Below are 27,106 nucleotides of genomic sequence, written 5' to 3'. Positions count from 1 at the left end.
AATGAGAAAGCCAGGCTATACCTGCATGACGCAGCAATGTAACTACGCAGGCAGACTTTACGCTAGCAATCAGCGAGGGTGTTGTGTATTTGGATGTTCAGCTCTCCAACATCTCCAGATAGCAAATATATTTTTCTTGTTTATTGGATTCACCTACTTCATCCATTACGACATGGCCTGTTGTAGACCTAAACAACATTGCTGTTAGTTTGGTATTATGATGTCCGTCATACTTTTTTCAAATACTTTGGAGTTTATTTCGTTTGCATTACAAAGACAACACGAAAGGCAATGCGCATGTAGACCAGCTGACGTTTGAGTTGCTGGGTTGTCAACGAAGTGTAAATGAAATGTAACAGGAGATTCGGAGGGGCACCACAGTGAGTGACTAAGTACTGTGACAGTCGTGAGGTTTACATAATGTTTGGTATAACGGTTTGGTGGAAAGCACAGTATGCACGGGCATAGTGTCATCCGTCTGCCGAAGCCCTGCTTCGAACGCTAGTCTGGTGCAGCAGTATCTGCCAATTCGATGAAACCCCGCGTACCGTGACAGCCAATCGGAGTCGCTGTTAGGGGTGAGACCGAGGCTGCTATTTGGTTGACAGCTGTCCGCTGTTTCCGCTCAGACGTTCATCGCAAGTAAGATAAAGTCGCCACTTCTTGATGTCTTTCTTTCATATGCAACAAACTTTTGATATTCGGTAAAATGTTTACTAAAAGTAGCGGGAGCTGAAAAGAATGTTAGATTATAAAGGTTGTTTGTTATAGAGGGATTTCACATTAGCTCTGTCTGCGCGTATCCGCATCGAAACCGAGGCTCTCGGTTGAACTTCATCGCGAGCGCCCCGGAGTCCACACAGTACATGCAGTATCCGGTTCGTAAGTGTGACGCCACTTCAGTTTAAACCACGCCCACTGCACAAGAAACACGACCATCGCAGGAACGTTTGTTTTGGGTAAATTACCGTTGTTTTTTCTTTTGATTTTACGTGTCGAGTCATCCTGAAAGACTCTTCCACAAAAATTTGCTGCCTGATAATTCTGAATTTAACATACCTTTATGTATTTTGTTTCCTGACTCCTTACTTTCAACCGTCTGATCGTATTCTTGAAGCTGACACATACAGCCTCGTTTTCAAACGCGGAAGTGCGCAGATCGACGCTAAGTGTCGTATTGGGATCCCTCTATAGCGGCGATCTATTTATTACATGAAGTCCGTGGTCTTTCCACAGCAAATATAGCAAAAGACAGAAACGACAACAACAGGATGAAAAGAGATAACGTATCGAAGGTTCATGTCTTCCGCATGTTCATCTTTATTTAACAGCAATTGGCTTATTTCTTCCACAATACTGAAGGGGCTGTAAACTCACACTATCGAGAACAACAAATTTATTACAACAGCCACTATGCCTAAAGCCACTGTAAATGAATTCGTTTTGTCTTACTACCCTAAAAACGGAAGAAGACCACTTCGCCTTGTGGTTCCTAGTCTTAAGAACTCCCCGGGGGATGAAATGTACTCTCCTTTACTGATACCGTAGAAGCTGACTTTATAACTTTAGCGTCTTCAAATTTAACCTTCCTCTCAAACAGAGCTCGATTTATGACACACTTTATACATCTTGGCATTGGCGAATGATAACGGTGTTCTCGACCTCTTCTCTTGGTATTGTTTACAATACTCCCTCGTAATTAGGTTTTCTATTGTTCAAATTACAGTTGCCTATTGACACCAAAGCTTAAATAATTAGCCGATAGGGGTTTCCCATGGGGATCTTCTCTTAGATATTGAATATCCTCTGTGGATTCTTTGTACGCAGACGCCTCACCTTACCGTCCCTAGCTTCATTTCCGACACCCTTGAGAACCAAGTAACCAGAGACCATCTGCGCACCAATGAGCGCCGAATGTGTGTAGCAATTTCGCTACTATCGGCTAAATAGTCAATTAATTACAATAAAACGCGCGTTTTCCTGCGACTTCATTTCCGTTGCGAGTTCCCCCCCCCCTCCTCAACGACATCGAGCGATCATCGATCTGAGCCCGCACGACAGCCCGCCGGTGTTTATGAGCCGTTTGCCCCGTGAGAGACTCGCCATAAGCCCGCTCGATTCCGCCCCGTCCCCCTTCGTTATTGTGTATTTGTTCCGCTAATAAACCCCTGTCGAAATCGACGGAGCCCTCCTTATAAGCTTCCCCTTCCTCCACTATATACGCCACAATAACGAGAGACAACAAAAACGCATCTGGAAAAAATAACCTGAATTGTGTTTGCGTCGTCACGCGAGAGAGCATTTGGCCGATTACCTTGAATACGACACAAATTATTCATGTCAAAACGGGGCAAAAATCGTTAATTCTTATTATGCCTCCGTCGGCACAGATCCGACGGGAGAGCTATTTAATAAGGCTAAACGAGAACTTAATAAAAACCCGGCTCATGATTAGAAATAATTGATAACGCGGGACGATTGGCTTGCTGTAATGCGTGCACAAGCACACGATGGCCGTAATAGGTTTTCTTCAAGTCCAAATCGCTGGAGTTGTCGTTGAGCTTGAAGTGTGTGTATATAAAGCGGGTGTCAACATTATTGTTTGTCGTCCAGTCGAGTTGGATGTAATACCCACTTTCCCGTCGAGGGGGAGGCAGGGGGTTCGTAAATGGAGGCTGTGTCTTTGTTGTTGTCGGGTAGAGGGCGGGGGATTGTATTTACCTCCATCGTGTTAGTGAGAGCCTGTCTTCTTGAGTAGGTATTGAGAGCAATTATCGTAATAATCGACATCTGGCCTTTCGTCATTAATTATACACTGAGGCTGAAGGTTGACGAGACACCTTCCCAAGAAATCGTCCCAGTCATGAGAGGGCCGACATATCGCTTTTCAAAAACCAGGGCTCACGAATTTGCTTTTTGAATTACCCATGCATTTGACTGCAGGACCGACTTGTAAAGACGCCTTCTTTGATACTGTTCTGAAACATCCACAAACAATAACAATCACAAACCATTATTTGAAATGTTTTCATCCTTACGCAGCGATTCTTACCCATTCAAAGGAAACCTTACCCTTTTTACCGAGACTTTTTCAACATCACATCAACAACTGCACTGTGCAGATGGTATACCTGGCAAGATATGGGACGGAGGGGTACCCCTTCCCCCACACGCACACATGTTCAATCCCTATACACTCACAAGACTATTGTTACCTATAACAATTGATGTCTGAAAATAATTCCTGAGATTCCGATCAAACAGTGACCAAGAAAAAGTCTGGGGGTGCTCTCCGTCTATATGTTGCTTCAAATGCCAGAGATGGTGACAGATAAGACAGTTCCTCAACTGTTCTTGTCAAATTTAATTTTAAAAAGGGAAACCCAACACCAGTCGCTACTTCTCTTTTAATTCATGCGATTACAGAATTTGAACAAAAGTATTCCCGGCTGTAAAATCGCGTTGTAGGCTCAACTGAGCTAAGATGAGAGCTGAGCTCTTGACGCTATACTCAGCGTTACCATTCACAGGAACATAGTTTTTCCGCGATAAAATTCCAGATTTTCAATGAACGAAAGAACGTGGAAAGACAATCCTGGCCATATGAAGCAAGGTTTGAGACGGAGAGAACCCTCATTGCTTTGTGTTGGCAATTGTCTCACTTGAATCTTAGGAATTCTTTTCAGACATCGGAAGGGGGTGCGTTAGGTAACAATAGACTAAAGTGCTTATAGCGATTGAACATGGGAGGGGGGTACCCCTCGGTCTCATTTCTTGCTGGATGGATATAATCCTGGCTGGTATTAAAGTGTGCAACATCTTCGTCCACGCCAACAAAGAAGTGTCTGTGGCCAATTTTGTAACTCAAAATGTGATTCGTGTATGATTTGGTCCGGTAAATTAGTCACACAACTTGTTTAAAACTTCATTATAGAAAAAAATCATGAAGGTTTGGCTTGAGAAGAGAATATTTGGCACTGACTATGGGCATTGCTAAACTATAGTGGGCGCTCCCCTCGAGACAAAAAATAAAAATAAAAAAGGGGCAAAACCAAAAACAAAAAAAAAGGAACGAAAAACGAACGGGGAAACGGTGTGAAAATCACAGACTTGCTTGAAAATAGGCCTCGGAATTGACCCTTTTGATGGTTTGTAAGTTCGCGGCTAACCCCCCCCCCCGGAAATCTAATTCTGGTGATGCCCGCGGCACTGACATTTTACATTTTGGGGGAGTGTATCTGGAAGCAAACTCAAGTCTGGTTCCTTTCGCTGCAACCTGAAAAAAAAACAACAATGGATGCGCACTCCCACGCACATGTAGCTGTGGGGGTATTTCCACCCACCCACTTATCCAAAGATGCATATTGCCGGTTTCGATGTTTTTTTTAATCAAAGCATTTTGGATTACTACTTTTGTGGAGAAATTGTTGATTAGAATGTGGCTCGACAGTTTGATAGGAAAGGTCGCATGACATTTTCAGCCGAAACCTCGAAAATCATGGAATAATAATAATACTTCTTTTATTTTGCATGCTCGATCAGCTGGATGGTGAAATGGAAAGCCATTGGAAAGATATACTGCGGATGATGCGATACCAACAAAAGCGAATAACGGACCCCTGTTTGGGTTTTCGTTATTGTAGCTACGACGATGATCGATTCCAAATCGAGCCAGTTGAAATATCGATTCCTCTAATTTTTTCCGTTTTCTAACAATTCCACATCGTTGACAAAACCTGCAAGGAAAATTTCCCATTTTTTTCGCATTAAAAGCAAATTTAGCAAACGTTTCAATGTCTACGTTTTCCTCTTTGTGCAAGGGGTGTTTTATATGGGGAGGGTAAAATGCGTCCAGGCGCACGTTTCGGTCTGACACAAAACAAGTCCAATTAATTAACAGCGTGGGTAACTGGTGACATATGTCAGGGGACCGTTCTGGAGTCACCCGGACCAATTACGTAGCCCACCATACAACGGATTCAGTCAGTCGGGAAATTGTAGGCCAATAACTCCCATTCAGTTTGACCTTGGGACTTGTACTGCTGCTCCATTTTTTTTAGATGTCATTTTTTTCTTGTTGTGAGGTTACCCCTCATTGTTTTCGCTGAGAACAGAAGAAAAGTAGCTCCCATGCATTACATGACACCATTGGCTTGAATGTAGGGCGCGCATTGTTTCAGAGCTATACCTCCAACAGTTGTCCAAACATTGTCAAGGTTTCCTCTAATGTGACGTATGAACACGCTGTGAAAATGGTATCTTGTCTTTGTATAGTGGGCATGATTGTGGAGTGATGTTGATAAAGAGGGTCGCAGAACGAGAATTTTGGAAGGTTCATGTGAGTCTGGGAGACAAAGCAAAACGCTCAAACAATGCGAACTGTTCCCCTTTTTCCACTATATCCATCCGCCCAAAGCTCCCACAACTCGCCTCAAAACTGCTCCGCTCGGCAGGCACATTGCCTGATCTTCATCAAGGATGGCGTCGTGGTAATACTCGCTGTTCTTCCTTCTGACTCGAGTTCGAATCCCACTCCGGTCGATGTTTCGATCAAAGTTTCAATCGCTATACCTTATTTGTATTTTCCCCCAGAATATGGATTGAACATTTCTTCGTTTTGGCATCTTCCTTCAGGTTAAAGTGCTGTATGCGATTGAGTTCCTCTGTCAGAGGCGCTTGGGAAATCGTTTTTATTGTGATGTTTTTAATGATAAATATCTACCTAGTTCGTAAGAGAAAATAGACAAGTCCTTTCCCCAAAGGGGTAGATTGATGCCCGACTTTTTGTCCGACATCGTAGTCAAAGTAATAACTGGCCAAATGCATAGATTTCTGGTAAATTCCAACCCCCCCCGAAAAAAATTCAGCACTGAGCATTGAGTAATTCTATACTAGAATGTCTCTGACCATTCCTTCAGCAACATTTTTACAATTGTCGTTTGGTGAGACAGGCTCTTCAAAACCGTGAATTTTTGTTCGTCATGAACTCACAATAACGAGGCTTGACCTCAAGTTGTCATCATTCGGTGCGACGGCTCGTCACAGATATCGTGAAGCTAATACTAACGTGGGCCATGACTGCTCCGTCTACTTTTGCTTTACATTCAGTGAGGTACAACCAAAAGAATCTGAGTGCCGTCGACGATGCGCCGCCGATTTGCGTACAATGTATTCCTAATGCTGCGAGGCGTTCGCCATATTGTCCCAACGCTTAATTCGGGCATGAGGGGCGGTATTTGGACTAAGCCGGCCGGCTCCGGACTAGCATGTGGCCTGGACGATTCCCCTACTAGCACACAGGATCTCCTGTCTGTTGCGCGAGCAATGCCTCAGAGAGAGAAACAAGGGAGGGGCTAAGTCGCCAAGATTGGAAGCCGATGGTCCCCCGGTGGATCTGCTTTATCCCACCAGCGGCCCTGGCGCCTGGTTGTAGGCTCTGGGGACGGGGTCCACCGGCGGGGTTAGCCCCCACGACAAACAAGGGCTAAGCCTGGTGACTGCTGATCGCTGTGTGCTCAGGGATAAGGTGGGGGAATTGGCGCGTTGCGAGGGCAAGAGTGTCTCGGATCACGTTTTCTAATTTTTTTTTTTGGGGGGGAGGGCATGATGCGATTTCTTTTATTGACGATGATTTGCTTTCCCCATCGGAGAGTTTCCTGGCGTGTTTGCTCATAAAAGACCTCATCACCAAAACAGAGGAAAGGAAAAGAAGGTAGGCCTAATATCTCTGAGCGCAATCGCTCAGTCGCTGATCGAGACAGCACGGCCAATCGCATAAATCAGCAACTGATTCATTCATTCTTTCCACGCGCGCACGCGAGGAAGATGAGAGAAAAAAGATCTCCGGCGCTCCGTGGCCGAGGGGGAGGCAAACACGCGGGAAGACGGGGAGATGGAGACTGCCGATAAGCAGGAATGCCATAATTCTCTGTTTGCCTTGCGGAATTATGTAAAGATGGCGAGCTGATGGGGGCTTAATAGATCCGGCAACCCGCTCGGACGGCTCAGGCCGAAAACGCGCCTCCTCATCGGGGGCTCGTTATCGCCGTAATGACTCCGCGAGCACCCCGGGTGGATCAGCGGAGCGACCCGATGGTCAAGAAGCCAGGAGCTGGAAGGGGGATTTAACCATCGGCTAATAGGCGGCAGAGGCGCTGTCACCCTGATAGCATCGGCACACAGGCTGGATAACAATCTCCTCGCTCGCACTCTCCATCTATCCCTCACCCTCTGCCTTTCTGTCTTTTTGCTCGGAAACAGTCTGTTTGTCGGGGCTGCTGTCACCTTGTTTAAAATTCAAAACCCTTCCGATACTTCCCGTCCCCCGGGTCCCGGTTTAGGTCATGGAGGACGACTGGACGGCTTTCGAGGTGAAATCTCGAGGGTTATAACTCCAGCGACATCTTTATGCCTCATCTCCTTCTCCTTTTCCCCCTTTCTTGTGTGTTGGGAAGTAGGCGATGCGGTTGATAGACTTTTAATCGTAAGATCCCCCCTCTGGCCTGTTTGCGCCGAATCACGACCCTGTGCCTTATATTTCCTGTACAGTGTGCCCGGGGTACGTAATTATGAACACTGTATCGACCGTCATCGGCCGCAGATCGCTTGCTGATGGCCTGGGATTGCACAACGGCCAAGTTGGGCCGCTCGGGAGCAGCACTCGGCGTGTGGGTTGAAATTAATTCATCCAAATTTAATAACATCCGAAAACAAACTTGATTCTGGAAGTATAACCACGGGACCTGGTATAGCTATTCAGCTAGTCGATGACGTCAGTGTTGATTGTACACCCTGAGGCTCCAAATCTGTGGGTTAATGAAAACGACTAAGTCACAGTACCACTTTGGTCTGACACCATGAAGTCAAGAGACATCGACTGAAAATTAAATTCCATCCTATAAAATGCTCCATCATTATGCATCAGCCTAACCAGACAGGAGACACGTGTCATGAGGCTTTGTCCGAAAGGTTTTTTTGACTGTGGATATTCATTGTAGTGTGTCACTAACAAAATACGCAGCCCTGGAGATGGGGCGGGTTTTCTAGACATGATATTTGTCAGCGTCAGCTTCAGCTTCATGATTGTAAGCCATTAAGTGGAAACTATAAGTCTCAATATGGGTCTATATTCTGTGTTGGGAGATCAAATTCTACAAGTGGCCGAGGTACCTCCTCATTTTGATTTGGTTGGAACATTGAAGGATTCCAAATGACTGGAAAGTACTGGGACGAATCCTGATCAGCAACGAGACGGAGGTTGGTAAGGTGACCAAGACACCCGGGTAAAGAATCGCGATAGAATCTGAACACCTGCAGGCTGACACGGGTCACGAGCTGTACTGGGATTAATTGGAAATCGACATGCACAGATGAAAGACTTACAGCGTCGTTCTCCTTCACTTATCATTCATTTTGATTGTTGTTCTTGTGTCCACTGTATCCCACCTTATCTGGAGAAACTCCAGTTTTCTTCAGAAAGTACAACAATGACAGAAGCTCTTATGGGTATATTTCACCGTAATATTTTCACCATTTTTCTCTTTTGACCTTTGTTATCTGGCCGATGGTAACTTACGCTTCTTGAAGCATGAGTAAACACAGAATTTTGTCAGTCTTAATTGAAATTCCATTCCTCGCCGAAACTCGAATCTTCAGATTAAATTGATCGGTGTCCCTGACCCAAAGTCCTGGGATGAAGTCATGCGTCATCGGCGGCACGTCTTTCCGAGAACGGCTTCGATTGGTCGCGGGAATCGCCGCTCGGTTGGTACTAGCCAATCGCGCGCACTTCCAAATCCCCCTTTTGATGGGTATTAAGTCCGTTGATTGGTTGACCGACTCTTGTGCGCCGTGCTGCATCCGATCAACGAATCACGGCGAAAGTCTGCAGCTTTGAAAAGACTAGCGTGCCACGAGGAGACATCCGACGGTAGATCGATGTCGAATTTCCCCTCCGATACTGTCTTCTACCCGGTCGATCACAAGCCCCCTTGTGCTCTTACGACACTCCGAAAAGCTCTCTCTTTTCCTGTGCGCCTGCTCCGATCGAAAAGATCTTTTACTCATTTGATGAGTCTGCCCTCTTATGCCTTATGAATTCCTACGCTGCTTTGGGGGTACACTGGACAGAATGCACCTGTGTCCTATTCAAGTTGTCGAGTCAAAGCCGAAAAAGTGAGCGCGGAAATCGAAGATTGAATCCCTCCGCAAGGGGAAATTGCCAACAAAAGGGTCGACTCCGGAGACCGAGAAAGTAGCAGTGTTTTGTCACCCAACGGCGCGGGGACAACTGCCTTTAGCACCCCGCGATCGATGGGCTCGGTGCAAGGGTGGGTCGGCACTCGGTCGGGGACATATGAAAGATAAACAGAGGGACAGGTTGTTTGGGACAAAGTTAAAGAGTGAGACGAAAACGGCCGGTTTAAGTTGTCAGAATAAAAAAAAAGAGATGAGAGGAGGCAAAGTGAAAGAGAAAACGTTCTCCGCACGTATCGACCTTGGCAGACACACGGTGCATAGCTGCAGGTGGACATGTTTTGACAAGTAGTGTTTTTACAAATTGCCGGGAATAATTTTTCTTCTTTTTTTCTTAGCAGTTTGAATAATTCATATTTCCTGAGGTCTCGTTGTTAATACATGATGACACCCCACGCTACTCCAAGAGTAGGCTGTAAATGCCATGAAAACAAAGAAATAAATCAAAATGCAGAGTGCTAAAATATATCAAAACGCTGTCGATTTCTTCCTTTGCTTCGATTTCACATTCTTCTGCACAGAACATCAAACTCTGGAATGCTCAGAGGAGAAAATACTTTATTCGTTCCGTGCACGAACCATGGGAGGGGGGCACAAATCCACACAAAATGTTTAGATCTATGTTCACTGAGGTGACATTCAACTAAGGCCGCGTCCAAACGCCGTGGCTAAGGCTGAAACATAACATGTGCGCCTATACGGAAGCCGCTAGCGAACGGCTGCATTCGCTTGCCGTTGACCTGTGTATGATTGCCGGCTGTAGCCAGGCCATTCGAGCACAACTCTAATTCTTGCAAGTCCGTGGCGTCGGTTATATTCTGCTACAGGTATTTAGAATTGTTAATGAGGCCTGTGGTGTAGGCCCTAAGCACTGGGGTATTTTTGACCGAGGGGTATTAATCAAAGGGCCAAAAATGTTTGGACTGGACACAAAAAGAATGACAGTCTTGGAAGTCTCCCAGTCGAGAAAAAAAAGCAGGAAAAGGAGATAGAGTGTTAGAGCGTCCCTGCTGTATACATGAATGTGGCATTGCTTTAGGAACGGCAGGTGCGCTGTGTAGGTGCAGAAAGTAAACGGTTCTTTTATTTAGAGCCGAGTTAAGCATCTAATCGTCCCATGTAGTTTTCCTCCGATGCAATCTAGGTCTCCTTCGTGAGTGGCTACACTAAGATTTTCTTTTCACACACCAAGCTAAAACCTAATAGGACGACTATCTCTTCGCAGCCTAGTGGCGACGAAATCCTTGCGTGGACTTGATTTCCATCGCATTGTTGGATACGGTAACCTTGACATTGGGTAAAGTAGAATCCGCCTCGTTCCCTGCGCCCCAGATACACGCTTGACCGCCTCGCCTGCACCTGACCTTATTTTTCCCCCTCGACGAGATTTTCTTCTTCTCTTTTCCAATCAACAAATTATCGCTTTTGCTCTGTAACACGGAAGTATTTTCTCCCAGGCTGATTCCAATGGCCTTGCCAGCGCCTTAAAGTTTGACTCGAGTTAACGAAGGACGGAGAGACGGGGGAAGAGCTCCAGCAGCCGCAACGGAAATAGAACTTCGCTTTAGCACGCGACAGTTTGGACCCTGTGCTTTTTTGGCTGTGTGTTGGATTGTGCGGTGAAGAGCCCCCCCCCTTTCCCCCTGGCCGGTCGTCTCTCTATAACGGGGACATTTGGCAGGGTCATCCAGGGATGATTGCGTTCCCTTTGTGAGGCTTCCTATCACCTAATCGCAGACATCTGATTCAGTCAAAGTCACTTTGGCGCTGCCAAGGTCGCGGCGTCGACGAGGGGACCGCTCGTCATTCTCCCCGGCAGCTCAGGCAAGGGGGCGATCGATACGGGCCCACCTGCTCCGAGGACCCCTGGCGGTACGCCTCATGACCGCCGGACAATGTCGCCACCGGTCTCCCCCCTCGGTGCTAGTTCTCTCTCCCCCTCCCTTTCTGACTCCGGTAGTAACATTAAGGAATCTTGACGTGATCTGGCGTCTTCTTTTACCCTACCCTGTCCCCCCATCCCCCTGCCTCTCTCTCCACTCCACGAGGAGGAAGCTCGCTTGAAGGGGCTAAACAACTTCCTTTTAGGCAGGCAACAAGAAAGCGCGACGGGGCAGAACAAGGGATCGAATCGATCAGCCAGCCGGCCCGGTGGAAAGAGAAAAGGCCAAAAACAGACAGGCTTCTATCGGTGCCCGTCTTATTGACAGCCGCATTCATTTTATACACGAACCAATGGATCGGGGGCCTCGCGTCGCTATAGACTTTGAATACTTTCCACTTTCTGCGTCGTCTGCCTTTGACAAAAAGGCGGGAATCGAATGAATATTTCAACCGCACAAAGGATATTTTTGACTTTTACTTCTGCCTGTTACAGTAACTTTGTTTAATTGAAAGATTGAAGGTCGCTGTGAGCCGGTTAATCTTTTCTAATTTAAATTAACGGCTACCAGCTGCACCGACAAGATTGAGAAAGTAAAGTGTACCGAATTGAGTTTGAGACAGGCAGACAAGGCATCACTGCTAACAATAAATTGGCAAAGATTGTGCAAAATGTTCAATTTTCCTTTCACAGAGTTTTACAAAAGATAGAAATCTACAGTACTTACAACCGTAGAATTCTAATTAGTGGCATACTGCATGTCGATGGCAATGCCTCTGTGTCTGTAGTGTTAGGGTAACCAAAAGCCACAGTAAGCGCTGTGCCTAGGACCCACGGAAATTCGGGGGCCTGCACAAAATGTGAAGGCCCACAAAGACACCAGAGAGTGCTTTTATCTTTGTCAATTATCTTTTATCAATTTGTGATTCCTGGAAATGCTTCAAACTAGCTAGCAATGGTTCATTAGTGCAGCTTATCACAAACATGAAATGCGAGGCTCTTGTGCTGCCAGCGCAATCAGATTGGTCCTGGTGCCTTTGACTTACATGTAGTAGGGCCAACGGAACCCTGGTGTCTAGGGCCCATGGACCGACTCATTCAGCCCTACTTGGGCTCCCCACCCCCGCATTTGAAACCTTGAGATGAGTCTTGAAACAAACAAAAACTATATTCTAGCCATAGTTAATAATTACTTTCGGTGCCTCTTGAAGAGTAAAAAAGTGTGCTGCCCAGTTTACGTCGTTGCCTCCAATAACTGCAACATTGAAAACTTAGGGTAGATGACGCACATGCTGTCAGTAATTAGGTCCGATCAAACGACTTCAAATACCACGTGATTACACCTGTTTCCCCGATACTGGCTACTGTTACCCTTAGGCGCAAATGTTAGCAATCATACGCAGTACGTTGTAAACCTGAAGGCGGGGCTCTTTTTAACATAAAATAACCTTGAATTCTGCATGAAATGGCACAACTGTCACCACTTGTGCAATGAACGGTTGTCTCTTACTCTTAGCATTTATAAAACTTTGACGGTTTGTCTACGACAATAGAGCCCCACAGTATAAGGTCAAGCAGCAAGTTCCGGAACCCTTGCACGGTCCGCCCATGGGGATTTTACATGGGGCCGTTCTATCATGTTCGATAACTTTGGAAAGAATGACTTCTAACTGAAACCACACTCACGTCGGAATTTTACCTTTGTGTTCCTTAAGTAATATTTTGACATAGTTACCTGGAGATGGGTACAAAATGAATTTTACAAACGACCTTTTACCTCCGGCCATAGGTCTCCTTGTTCATGCACGTTCGTTTTCACTTCATGCGCTTACGTGAAAACAAGCTTGTACAACGCTGCGAAGATTTACCTACCTGCACTCGATTGCTTCTAGATTCAATTGAGTTTACCTGACGCAGTTCAGCAAGGGTTAGTTTAAACTTTACAATCTTTCGTAAACGCAAGTTATTCCTTGAAGTTTGCTTTCCCATAAATTGTACGATGCTTGAAATGGTTTAATCTATTTTTACTTGAACATTTACCGTATTAAAGACTACCATAAAATGTAATTTTGCAATTGTTCATCTTCGTACAAGAACACTTCGTACAATTGCTTTGGTCTTCATGTATGTTAGATTTTTTGAAGTGAGAAGTCAGTTTTTGGCAGGGATATTTCTCTTTCTGGCCAGGTAAAATTTCAGTTTCTATAAATTAATATGCTATAATGGCAAATATTTTATCAAGGCCTTTTTCCGTTGTTTTTTTTTAAGAAGTAAACGAATAAAAACATCACAAATGCTAAAACATTTGCTCGCTAGTTTTCCTATCCAAGGGTTCCGGTAGCGCGTCATCAGGGATCAACTTTCAGGCTGTATGGCGGATGTACGCTGGGTCACATGGGCCATGACAGCGCCTGATAATGCCCAAGTGTGATTTTAGAGGTGAGCCGCGCCGTCACGTTCAAATGACATAGCTCGAACTCCCATGAGCCTTTGGTCAATGTTATAGCCTTCTGACTTTAATAAGTTGTAATTAAACGCGCATAAGATCGGATATGAAATTCGACTGAGCCAAATTGGTAATTATGTTATCGTGTTTATTTTTTTAAATACCCTTTTCATAACGTTACACTGAGCACCCAGAGCAGAGGACTTACCTTGGAGGACAGGGGGTCTAGTTTTACATGTGCTGGATTGGAAACCACATGGAAATCAATGGAGAGGAATGCTGAAACTACGAAGAAAACAAACGAAGTATGATGGGACGACCTCACTGTGCTCTTTAACTTCTTGTGTTTTGCGGAAGTTTGATTGGAGAGAAACCACAGTATGAGGGGGGTGTGAGTTTCACTGGTGTGAACATTTTGGTTCCTCTCTGAAAGGGGTATGAATGCCAGCATTATTTGTTCTGGCCGGCGTAATAACGTTCGTATGAGCCACGTGCAGTCTTCATCGATTTTGAGTTTGGACCCTTTTGTTAACGCAAAAGGTTGCATAGATTATGAAAACAATATGCACTCAAGGGAATGAGTTAAAATCTGTCGAAGGTTCTCATGCCGAAAAAAAGAAGTACGAACAACAGGAACAGAAAGGCAAAATAGGAATCCTCAGTAATACCATAAAACTGGGCAATGCGCGTTTTGAGGAAGGCGTGTGCACCCTTTCATGGAAGTGTTGTGCTGACGATTTTGTATTTCATGAATATCTGTGAGGAGTAGGGCGCTTCATTTGGGAGTTTGGGAGGTCGAAAATAATTATGGGTCGCAAGCTTTCTCTTGAGCTTTCACTGAAAACGGTGAAGTTACATTAGCCCTTCTACACGTCCTGCATCTTCTGGATTGGACCATAATGTCCTTTACTTACTACCCTCGTAAATCCCATCTTGCAGGGACCACAGCGATAGCGGGATTTGATTTCACGTTTTTTATTCAATGGTTCCATGCCATGTTAAAGGAGCTGTTACTGAGTACCAGCTGCAAGTGGTCTACTTGCCAGAGTTACAAGGGACAAGATGCTGGACACCGAAGAGGACGCCGTTAGTAACGACATCGACACAGCCTGACAAAAGGCGCACAACGTGTGCACACTGGCACACTCCAGCCGAAGCCATTTTGTGTCCAGAGGAGTCGAGTCACGGCTTCGACGGTGACGATATACCAGCAAGATGAGTACGCTCTTCCCAGTTTGCCTGACCTTAAACAAGCGCGGGCAACCATGACGTCTACGTTGAGATTATATTACTTGAGAAGTCGGTATTTTGCTGACTGGTACCCATCTATACACCACATATCTACTCTGTATAAAGCCTCCAGCAATACGGAATAGGGATTATACCGGCAATTTTACAAAATAAATAGTCCTTGACGACATTTCTGCATAACCCTTCTCCAATGACCTAGGGCTCCCTCAGAGGAAATCAGGCTAGGAACGCTTACAAAAACTGCCGTGTAATTCTAACATCCTCAGAAGCTAGGCTATATTGGGGGCGATAATGCCAAGTACATATACCAAGGGTGTCAGATCAACACCGGGTTTATACCACGGTGTTTGCAGTGAAAGGTAAGTCAGACCATGCAGCCATGTAGCAATTTACTTTGGCAAAGTCTAGCCCTGTTAGTTAACACAGGGCACTGAGAAAGGTGCGGGGAAGCGTTTCCGTGGGAGCATAGGCCTCTCCGTGTACAAATTTGTTACCTACTCTGGGAACTTTTTAGAAATTCATGTAATAAAGTGTTTACTGTGACATGAAATCTAGAAAAGGAGCAAATTCAAGATAGATCAAGGCTTCGCAGAAATGTCAGACTTTCCACATAGAAGTCACCAAAAGTGTACAAAATACACTGTCAGGGTGAATCAAACTCAACACATGCCCCGCCGTTGTGTCCCATGTAACTAGTTGACGCCACCTTTATTTTCTCACATACGGACTTATCATCAGTTCTGTTCGTTTTAGTAACCCTTTCCTTTCTGTGTGCGTAGTATACTCGTGTCATATATCATGTTATTGTTACGTGCCATGTCACTCTTCGCTGCACAGCGATCGGTTAAAGTTACTTTTATAAAATGAAAGTTGGGTGTGAAAGGGTGACGCACTCTCGGCTCGCTGCCTGTTAATCTTCAACTTTTACCCTAGCTATTTTTTGTCATTGAAGGATTTTTCAAACAATATGTCAACAGACGAAAGTAACCTATCTATTTTAATGTGGAGTTTTATAAATAAATGGCTTCGAGGAAGCCCTCGTGATCCTATACGACGAGCTGAATCACATTATGAGGGTTTACCGTCAGCTATCCCGCATAAACATCGCTCTTGATTACTGCGCCACGAAAATCCCCCGGGGAACACCGCGACGCGCGGATCATGTTGATCCGTCCCGACATCAATTTCATCGGGGCAATCCTAGCGCGCCTCAGCCGGTGTACGTGACGCCCACACCGCGGCGGCGCGCTCCTAACACCTCCCCGTCTGAATGACGCTGCCGTGCCGACGACCCGCCGGCCCTGCGGTATGGGCCAATTAGTTTGTGTTTTACTCACGTTTAGCGTTACTAAGTGGCAGGCTGATGTGCCATGATTATCTGATGAGGAGCTTGACTTTCCCACTTCTGCATCTCCGGTTATTTCTCCGTCACCTTTCCCGGCCTGCTTTTGGCTATTCCAGGCCCGGCTTTTGTGATTGAGATGGAAAGGGAATAATTCATTGCAAAACTGTCACGATTGTATTAACTAACACATTCTCTATTCGTTATCACGTCTTCCATCATCGTTGCGATCTGCGAAGCTTCAAGGATGAGTTCATGCAGTTTGGGCTACGAAATGAATCATCTGCGCTATATTTCCCGTACGAAAAAAAATCTATTATTAATGCGTTATATATAGACCTATACATCCATATTCATATTTTAGTATTTTGAATGAACTAAGGTAAATAATGCAGCCCAGCTTGTCAACGCGCTCCTCGAGTCTGAACTTACTGGCCATAAAAGAAACATCCAAACTGTCCGACGCACCGGTCGTCACCATTAGGTGCATGAATAAATGAAATTTGAAAAAAAAAATGGCTTGGCTTTGAGTTAATAGGGCCAAAGGTCCTCTGACGCAAAGACGTTCACCCCAAGTGGAAACTGCGGTGACCAGTATAGTCTGGTGTCTCTGCTGAAACGCAATCTACATATCCAACTGGAGCAGAAGTAGGCCCTAACCCCTCGTAGGTTGGAAAGAGCCATGTTGGTAGGGAGTGTTCATTTTGTTCGTACCGACGCGACTGGAATGCATGCATTTCATAGGGGGGTTGTGAATCAGCGAAGTTTAGTTTCCCACTGTAGCTCTGCCATTGCTACGAAATTTGCGCCCTCGCTTGGTCCCGCTTGGGGCTGATACCTCATGTAGTGTCTATTAAATGTCTATTAAATGTCTGTGCTGTGTGTATATATTATATACCACGGCAATATAAGTAGCATTTATATATGCTGACTCTGATAAGACGGACTAAGCCTATATCGAGAGCAATTATTGTTTGTGTACAGACATTATTGTTTATGTATGCTTAGGACACAGAACATTCGTGACCGGGCGGATATTTGTTCAGACTGATTTTTCGTTCATTTTTGTATCAAGCTGCTGACTTCTCAGACTTTGGCTATAGAGTTAGAAGTTAGGTCCAGTGGCGTAGCTGGGATTTTACTGGGGAGCACAAAGGGGGCACCAGCATCTTATGGGGGCACCAGCTTTCAGTGGTGTGGTTTTAGGGGTAAGTTTTTGTTAGCCTTGTTCAATATCCATTCATCCGTTTTTTTGGGGGGGGGCCACCGGGAATTTGTGGGGGCATGCGCCCCCCCCCCGTGGCTTCGCCACTGGTTAGGTCGGGTTGGATGCAGTATGAACACGGAGCAGATGTCAGTGTCTATGAATAAAATGACTGATGGACCGTTGAATAGTTCTTCTCTGTATTTTTGACTCAAAATTAGCCCTCGTTCTCTGTCGACCCAAGTGTAAACGGGAGCTTTCAACGGTTGCAAACGCCGCGCCGGCTACAAACGCACCGTAGAATGGTGAGAGGTCGTCTCCGGACTGCACGACAATCAGTTACTGAGAGAAAAAGGATTGCGTCGACCCCAGTCGTCCTTATTGACAGGTCAGCCTTATTGAAATGAAACCAAGGTCAACTTGTTTGATTTTGGGAATTTGATAATAAAAATGAAAGCAATAAGTAAAAATTCACCACAAATTAATGTAATTTTATGCAAATGCATAATTCAGATTTGTGATTAGTTATATCAATGTTTCCAGAAACATTTTTTTAAAAATGAAAATGAAGCATAGAACACAAACTAGTCTGGCACCACCTCATTCAACAGATAACAGAGGATAAGATTATGGGAACACGATCAAAAATGGCTTCCCTGTGAATAAGTTCTATTTTCGGACAAATCGCAGTTTTGCAGTGACGTGACGCTCACGCGATCGACAGATACTAATAGGTCTATAGACTAGATGAAGAGGATATCAAGTCTTGTCCCCGACTCCCCTGCGCACAACTCAGTGTTCATAAATCTTGCATGGGGTCGCGGCTAACGACCGCTAATCCAATCAGCGGCCATATCGGATTTTGATCAGGGCTGCGCTCGTCCGTGGATAATCCCGGGGTACAACGATTCGGCAAAAAATGCTCTGTCCCCCGACATCAAACGGCAACATCGATCCCCGTCTGAATTGAGTCAGCGAAACAAAACTGGGAAACAGGACTCGATCGCTTAGTGACGTCGTCATGCTTATATAAACCGCCTCCAAACCACCAAACAAAGCCATTATTTGTGTATATTGAAATATTAAAACGTGTCAAAAAGTTTCAGAAATTACTGATACAAGTCATACTACATGTGTATATCTTTTCCCAAATAGCCTGCAGGATTTGTGACTTTAAATGGTTTCAAAGAAACTAGCTCTTAAATGAAAAACAAAATTTCTTATTTCATCCTATTTACTTGTGGTGATCCTTAGATATGTCACGGTTAACACATGCACTCAACATTGGATGTTTTATTCGCTATTTAAACGGTGTGTTGGTGCTGTTTGGTTTTTATCCAAATAAAAATCGACATGTTTATAAACAAAACGGTGATCTCATTCCAGTCAAGAAACCGCAATGAGATGTGTTTACTTTTCTTTCGTGACTGATTGTTGTGCATAAGTACATACTAGTAAACCAACGAATAACGTTTTCTCGGAATGAATTCACTGGAAAAATTTTGGGTTTACAATTTGAACAGAAATACACTGAACAGTGTCTTCCCGGAATGGCACCATAGCATCAGCGCCCTCACTAGTCCGTTAAAACAGATTCAAAATAAGTATATAATTATCAACACACTTAATGTAAGAGGGATTTCAACCCGTTTTCGTGCACTGAAGAGGGGTATAGGGTCACAAGAAATGTATCTGAGAAAATCTCACAGACCCTTTGAATTCACTTTGGTGGGGACATCAACTGTTTGCGGGTCAGTGCATCTCAGGACACGTCAGAACCCATCTCCATCCGACCGGCTCAACGGGTTGTTCGGGGGGGGGTAGCGGATGATCGCCTCTCGAGGACACACAACGGCTTCGTTCGTATATATCCCCCACAAAGTTCCCTGCTAACCAATCGACGAAAAAAAAAAGAACTCCGGACAATAAACTCCCCAAAACTTGGTCTTCAATAGTCCCCCGACCCCTTCTGAGAGCCCTGTAAACGATCCCATTAAAAATTGAAAGTAAGACGAGCGTCAAGAAAGGCAGCGGTACAAAGTGTTAAATGTAGCGGGGCCGGAGCGCCGAGGTCGGCTGGGCAGCGGCCGAGATAATAAGCCAACCCGTCGGGAGAGGATGTGACATTCTGACGGCGATTCAAACTTCCCTTTTGATGAAGTCGCGAAATATGTCCGAGTTGCACTCTAAATTCGATGTTTATATACCTTCTGTAAATTCTTGACGAGGTTCTCTCTCCCTGTCGAAGTGAATTTCCAATTATATGTCCAATTTCAATTTTTGTCCAAATAACTAAAATTCACCCTTTCATTACTGAGATTGGGACTGCAGTTTAAACCTAAACCGTAACTTTCCCCGCGTTATGAAGCAGTTATACTCAAAATAAATTTGCGCTTCATGCAGGAAAATTATCGTTTCTTTCCGTATTGCGTCATTGGTTTTTGTCGACACCTAGCTCTTTAATGAGAAACAAAATACGCAAAAACAAATCAGGGAAAAAATATAAACAAAAACAGCGAAATGCAAAACTTGCTACCAATTAAACCTGGCTATTGCTCGAACAGACACTCGGAGTTTTTATACCCCCTCCCAAAAAAAAGGAAATCTTGAGTGCCCCTTTAGAGCTGGGCACGGAGGTAATCCGAGGGCGTTGTTAGATTGGCTCATCTCCAACTCGTCAAGGCGTTTCGATTTTTTCTCCCTCAACTCCCCAATCCCCCCTGAAGCCTCATTAACCCACCGTCGCTGGGATGTAAGGGACACCAAAGGCAAACATTGTGTCCAAAAACAGCCCACACAAGGCATCGACTCCCAGAATAAACAGGCGATTTATTGATCAATACGGATTAGACAAACCTTAAAGAAAGATAACTGTTTAGTCGATTTCATCGGCGGCTGTTTGATGTTTTGCAATAACAATGACCCGTCCAAGGATTGAATTGAAATACGAGTGGTAACATGCCGTCATGTTGATTATCGATGCATGTTTCTCCTGTTTTTCTATTTTTATCCATTTCACGTGGAGGTAACTGAGAACAGCTTTGCAAAATATTGGTCAAAACTGGGGAACAAAACACCAGTTAATTATCAAAAACAGTCGGAAGTGGGCATCGAAGTTTAGATGAAGATTAAGAAACGCTTATTAAAATAGAATCTATAATAATCCCCGGCTGATCGTTCTTCCTTCCCCAACTGAAGCCCTAACCTGTGCACAGATCCTCTGGTTAACCACACAATGAAAACCAATCACCGAAGGTGTGAAGACCCAATCATCGGTTTCGGCCAGCCCAATTGAGAATCTTCAGAAATTCAATTTGCAGCTCAGAACGATTCTCTCGTCTTTCTCTAGTTCAGCATGCCGCGGCTGTTTTTTTTAATTTGGATAAGAGACTTAAAATGCCGGTATTAGCCGAGAGAGGCGGCTTGGGCCGGCTTGAGCCGGCGGGGCGATGCCCTGCATTAACAATGAAGCCTTAAACTGTTTTTCTTGGGCCTTTGTCCTGATCTTTGGCCGGACAAACTGTCGGCTACGGTTGTGAAATGTGATACACTCACAATTGTCTGGTCCCAGTAAATAAGAAATGAAAAGTGTTTTTTTCTCTGTCTCTGTTGAAAAATTTGTTGCGGGTGTGTGGAAATGTTACCTGGTGTGTGTTATATGCCGTCACCCTGAGTTAAGTATATCAGGATCTCAACAAGTAAAATGATGTTACTCCGTATTTAATACACAAGATATTACTTACTTTTTAGCTATTCTGTACATATATTGGATGTAGCCGAAGTTTTGGCATTTTCACCAGCAAACGACCAGAGTTAAGATTTCTTAAGCCAAGTACTAACTTCGTTGCCTCTAAAGCCTGGAAATTTATAAACGAACAAAGTACAGCGGATAAATACAATTTATGGAAGATGCCAAATGTCTTTCTTGAAATAAACGAATGGTTTAAGGTAACAGAATAGATAGTTCTTTTTAACGAAAATTTTGTCCAGACAGCGCCCCCCTTACATGACCGCGGCATCCGCCCCGGCTTGTGTTTCGGATGATTTTTCTTGTTAGTTTTTGCCTAAGCAAAACTACAGGATGGTCATCGCTCAACGAAAAGGCGGAACGCCGATCGATGACGGGGAACTCAATTAGTAGGTCAGCAACCCAGCACAGTGTCATCAAGGTTAATGTGATTATGTTCCGGCTTCTTTCGCCATTATCCGGCCAAAACTGGGGCTATTATCCCTCCATAGGATCATCATGACCCGGAACAATGATGGCAGACGGGTTTATCGAGCGTTGGGGGGGGGGCGCTCAACCGAATACAGACATGTTCCTTCTCTTTCTCCTTCGGGGCCGGTGAACTGCTCGCCGAACAATGGAGACCTCAGCAAGGTCGAGGGGCCGAAGAAAACCTTGCGTCGCGTCCGACAAACCGCCTCTTTTCCCCCCTGTTTGCTTTTCACACCCCCAGCTTTCGTTCGTGGGAAATAGAAAAATGATAAATAAGAACTCTGTTCTGTGTTGGGAAGTCTGTTGTATTCTCTCCAGGTCAGGAAATGGAAGAAAGAAGAGCAGATTGTGTAGTATTTTCAAATTGATTGGCCAGAATTGGATGGATATTCCCAGGCAAGCCAGATCGCACACTGTTTATCGGCTGATTTCACTCCGACCATTGTCGATCCGGATTATCCCAGTTGGCACCAATCCGAAGGATTAACCGGGTGTCATAGTTTAGGCGCACAAAGAGGAAATCGGAAGGCGAGGGTCGGTTCCTTTCATGTGGCTGACGGTGGAAAGGGATGAGCAGTGGCTTGATTTAATGACATCGTTTGTCTGGCCCTCCAATTATCACGCCTATTATAACATAACGGTGAACTGCCCCTAGGTAACCGACCCTTTATGTCATAATACTTCATGTGCTATAAATAGCTTTTGCCTAAGAGAGGAATTGCCAACTACTGGATCTATATTTGCCGTTTCCATGTTCTAAGTTCGGCAAACATTCGAGGGTTTTCGAATGGCCACTGAACTTCATTCCAGCCCTTTCCAATATGTTTCTTTAACATGTGCGAATTAAATATATATGACATACAATCCGAAGGACGTGACCCTCCACCCTCGGTAACACACTGCCTCTCGTGCCCTAGATTACGGAGGGGATTTCAGCAACGCTGTCGGCAGATAATAATGTTGTAAGGTTTCCGGTGAAAAGCGAGCTGTCCATCAACCGATTTCTCTTTCCTAGAGGCTATCGTCGTTGAGATTTCCCCCATTCTTTTCGTCCACGTTCAAACCTTTTTATATATTTCATATCGTGAAGCCAGGGCCGAACATCTTCGAATTTGACTCGTCCTGGTTTGTAGTCGAAAAATTAAGAATCAGATAAAAAGCGCGAGTCGAGCAGTGCGAGTCAAGTCACCTTAAATACACACCTAAGTCGCCTTGTAATACACACAGTATATATGAAACAGGTGAATTTTGACCAATATTCGATACCCAGATATTGGAATCGATTCTTACTCCTGGAAGTAAAAGAACCTCTCTGTCACAAACCGCCGTACAAAACCTCATTAAATACTCAGTACTCGAACTTTCAGTTTCGGTCACCTTTTAACTACATATAGGCCTACTGTAAATCTGTAAAATAGTTTCGTATCGTGGACGATGACGTTATCACACTTCTTTCTGAGTGCGTTGTGGGGAGAAAGGAACGGTGAATTATGTATGATGTTTACCAGCAAAATTAGGTTGTTGTTGTTATCGATCTATTGTCTGTTCACTCCACGTTGAACCCTGCATTAATGCCTTCAGGTACATGCAGGAAAGTTAGGCATTTGTCTGAACATGAGACAATATTAGAATGCACGCCTATATACTTGACTTCAATAACTCTTTACTGATGTCTTTTATAGTTTTCGAGTTGATTTTGGGGATTGGTGCATTGGCCTTGATAATTACTTTGCTTTCTAGTAGTCTCCACGTTACGATAATCCAAATCTCCACTGCAGTGATGAGTATTTTTGCATCCCTTCGTTGACTTCAAGAAGGTCAAGGGAGCAATAGTGGTCATCTTTGAGGTTGCAGAACAGCACACGAGAGCTATCGTAATGTGGGCCACTGCTCAGCAGTTTTGAACAGCCATGCAACGGCCGTCGTATCCCATTGACAAAAGTGTGGGAAGCAACAATTTATTGAGGGCGCCTATCATTTTTACCAGAGTGTAATCTGAATCTGATCATCTGATGCTTTAAGATGATTGCAAATTAAATTGTCGAAAAATTAACTTTTATTTTCTTTCTTCACCATGTCCCTTTCAGCCCCTCTCCAAGAGTTTCCTAAATTGCATTCGCATCCACATGGAAAATAAAATGAATATAAGCGGCTTCAACAACAACAACAAAAGAGTCAAAAGACGACGCAAAACACAAACAGACCTACACTGCTATAAAAATACCACAAATTAAATGAGGCAAAAATAAGCGTTCTTCTGATAGGCCAAAGGGTAAGGATTATTATGAATTCTTCGCATACCACGATCGACTAACTCTCAATATGTCATTCTGTATGGGAATTCATTCGCGATGGACATGACATCGAATCTGGATTTACAAATTCCAATATTCGGTCATATCTGGGACACAAGTTGAACGAAAATTGACAGATGTCAGCAGAGGGCGCTGTAAATAATCCTGTCACTTTTGTGAACAGCAATCTCGTAGCAATTCATTGGCCAAGTCTTAAAAATCACGCCTCGGTAGTTTGGGACTATTTCCATCGGATACCTTTCACCGTTAAACGCAATCTGTCGTCCTCCTCAAAACTTCAGGATTTTCGCATTAACGCACGGACAGATCGCAAAGTCGTCAAAGTTCGTGTTTATGTGTACCGAGATTGCGACCACTTAGACCCAGAAGAATTGAAATTTATGGCCATTTTACTCCGTCTGGGAACGGATATGTGGGTGATAAGGCACGGCGCAGCCCCGACTGGTGAAATGGAAACACACATTTTGGTCTTATCAGAAGTGTCCATCTCTCGGCGCGTTTTTTTTTCCTGGGGCTCTCGGATCATAAATGACGGGGCTTGCTGTGATCTTTACAAAGTCAAACCTCAGAATTGAAACCTCACATTCGAGCCAAAATCTCTGTAGTTTTCTATGGTTGTATAACCCTATTACCCAGAACGGCGAAATATGTTACTCAAGTTAGGCTATATGCAAGATGCTTGGTGCAACAATTCCGATATTTTGACACGTAAAATGTACAATTACGTCAACCATTGATGGGTAAACGGAGTGTAAGATTATCAACGTTGGAATTCAGCGTGCTGTTAGCGTTGACAAAATTCTCCATTTTGTCATATAGTTTAAACTGGTATTATATCTTATGGGGAAATCAAGTCAGTGTAATGTAATGCCGACTCCACTGTCAATTGTGGTTGAACTAGACTATAGGGCCTATAGTGAACATTGTACTCATTCTTTTTCGGTTGATTTCATTTACTTCTTTATCAAAATCGATTGATTGCTTATGGCTCATAAAGGTTTTGCAGTGGAACTTAGGGCGTCAATTTGTTGCTTTTCTTGCTTTCAAGTTTCAAATTTATTCAGAAAAAAACTCCCCTCCCCCCAAAAAAGTCGGCATGCCTTGCTTGAAGATCCTTTTCTTTAGTATGGGAAGTATTTATCAAAACGGCACTACCACCTGATTTAGATGGGAGAAGATTATTATGCAGGACTCTCATACAGGTGATTGAAATTGACAGACATTAAAGAAATTCCACCCCCCCACGCAAGACCTGGATGCGACATCCAAAGCAAACGAGAACTCGATCTTCGTGGAAACAGAGATGGCTTATTAGCTGGGTTGTACTTTGCTTCACTTTCGGTTCCAGATGCAGTCGTGAAATGGTTAACTTCTGTACTCGTGGCTGGTTAGGCATCAATGAAGCCATCCTTGCGCAGGGAATTTACCAGATTGCAAAACAACCCAAGCAATTATTATTAAGCTTGGAGAAATACATTGTTAAAAATTGCTTTTCGAAAACTGAAAGCATTTTCGCAACCCGAACACAACTGCTTGTTGTTTGTTCAAGGGATTAGCGACAAAATGTGTAAAAAAATTTCTGGTGATCAAACTTCTATCTGGATTTTTTGCACAACAAAAGCTAGCACAGAGCAGCGCTGCTGGCATTGTATAAAAACACGATTGAGAATCACGCCTTTCCGTGGTAAGACTCCTTGTGCTCAATTATGCGAGTTAATCGTTTGAGGAAACGGCTGACAAAAGGCTAGACAGCACCCAGGATTGCCCCATAGCATCGCAGGCCCCTGTGCAGTTCTGTTCAGCCAGCCGGGCGCGATGAATTGCAACCGCCTGTTTTCACAAGTTGTTCACCTTTTTGTCGCCGGCCAACCCAATCCCGTGCCTCAGTCATAAAAAACGGTCCTTTAGAATCAAATTTCACGCCTGCTTGGTTGTCCAATTCCGACTTCTTCCCGTTTTTCGTACTTTGCCAAATAGCCTCAAGCCCAGAGTAAAAACCTGCCATTTACGAGGTGGTAAGCGTAAACAAGTTTTTGCCTTTTGATCGTACATGCGCAGAGCTCAGACGCTGTACATGCATAAGGTCAATGAAATCCAGTCGCTAAGGGTTCGGACTCTGTTAAGTATAATGAGAACACCAACAAAGCCTCTTGCATTAGTTCATACTTGGCGAGGGGTGACACACACATCGTATCGGTAACTAATCACTGTACATATATGCATTTCGTTACGACAGACGAAAACTGTTGGTCCTATTACTACTGCTCTCTGAAGATTTTGAAAAAGGTGGGTTTTCCATCGTTGTCCGATAACAAGTAACAACAATAATTATCATGTTTTATTTCAGATTCAGTGAAAATTTTACCAACTTCTGTGAATGATTCGTGGAATTGCCGACGTTTCTCAACACTTTGCAATCAGGGATGTTCAATTTGGCCTGGTAGCCAGGATATATTTTGTGCACAGGTTACCAGGGAAAATGCATCTGTGATCAACAAAAGTTCGTGGTTCGAACTCGCCCCTTTAGGTGGTGAAGCATGCAGAAATGACTCACTGGCGTTGGAATAGAATGAGCGGGCGTCATGCCCCTCAGCCAAAAAAAAAAAAAGGAAAAGAAAACAGAAACAAAGAAAAAAGAAACAAGCAAATAAATAAGTAAAAAAGAACAAAACAAAACAGACATTGTAATATAATAAAAGAAAGTCAATTTTGGTGGGTCCAATCCATTTCCCTTCCCGGCGTAACATTTCCGCATTTTTCGCCCCCCCCCTCCAAAAAAATCTGCATGTGAGTTTTATACAATTAGCTCAAAAATGAAAAATGTGCGAAAGGAATTGATCTTGGAGTCGGAGTCGCTTTGCAAATATTTGAATGTGCCCAATCCTTGTCTTCATATTCCTGCCTGGTATCAAAGCCCGCATACTCCAATCAGAGCATGCTGGATTGTTTTATCGGGCTAAATTTACAGGTATCACATACTTACTGGACTCGAGGGAGAAATCAACTAAAAACTAAGTTTGTCCAAGCCCAATTCGGTTCATCTCGAATAAAGGCGTGATGTCCAATGATTGCAAGTTACAGGAAACCGACCGTAATCACGCTAATTGCTTGCTAGCTTATTGCTTGCAATGAAGATGTCAATCGATCGATCATCGATCGATCGAGTCTGCGTGGTTCCTCTGTTTATTTTGA

General features: G+C 44.2%; 1 protein-coding gene across 3 annotated transcripts in view; it reads left to right on the top strand.

The window, feature by feature from the left end:
• nup188 (nucleoporin 188) overlaps positions 1-27,106 on the top strand; it is a 192,141-nt gene that overhangs the window by 54,368 nt on the left and 110,667 nt on the right. For all 3 annotated transcript variants that reach the window (XM_087143590.1, XM_087143591.1, XM_087143589.1), the window contains one exon: positions 17,602-17,768. In XM_087143590.1, coding sequence (XP_086999716.1) covers positions 17,683-17,768 — 86 coding nt within the window. In that variant the 5' untranslated portion in view covers positions 17,602-17,682. The remainder of the gene's footprint in view (positions 1-17,601; positions 17,769-27,106) is intronic.

The sequence above is a fragment of the Acanthaster planci genome, linkage group LG11, assembly GCF_054643075.1.
Source record: "Acanthaster planci isolate LZ-2023a linkage group LG11, COTS_SCS, whole genome shotgun sequence".
In the NCBI taxonomy this organism is placed as follows: Eukaryota; Metazoa; Echinodermata; class Asteroidea; order Valvatida; family Acanthasteridae; genus Acanthaster; species Acanthaster planci.
This window is presented reverse-complemented; position numbering and strand designations above follow the sequence as displayed.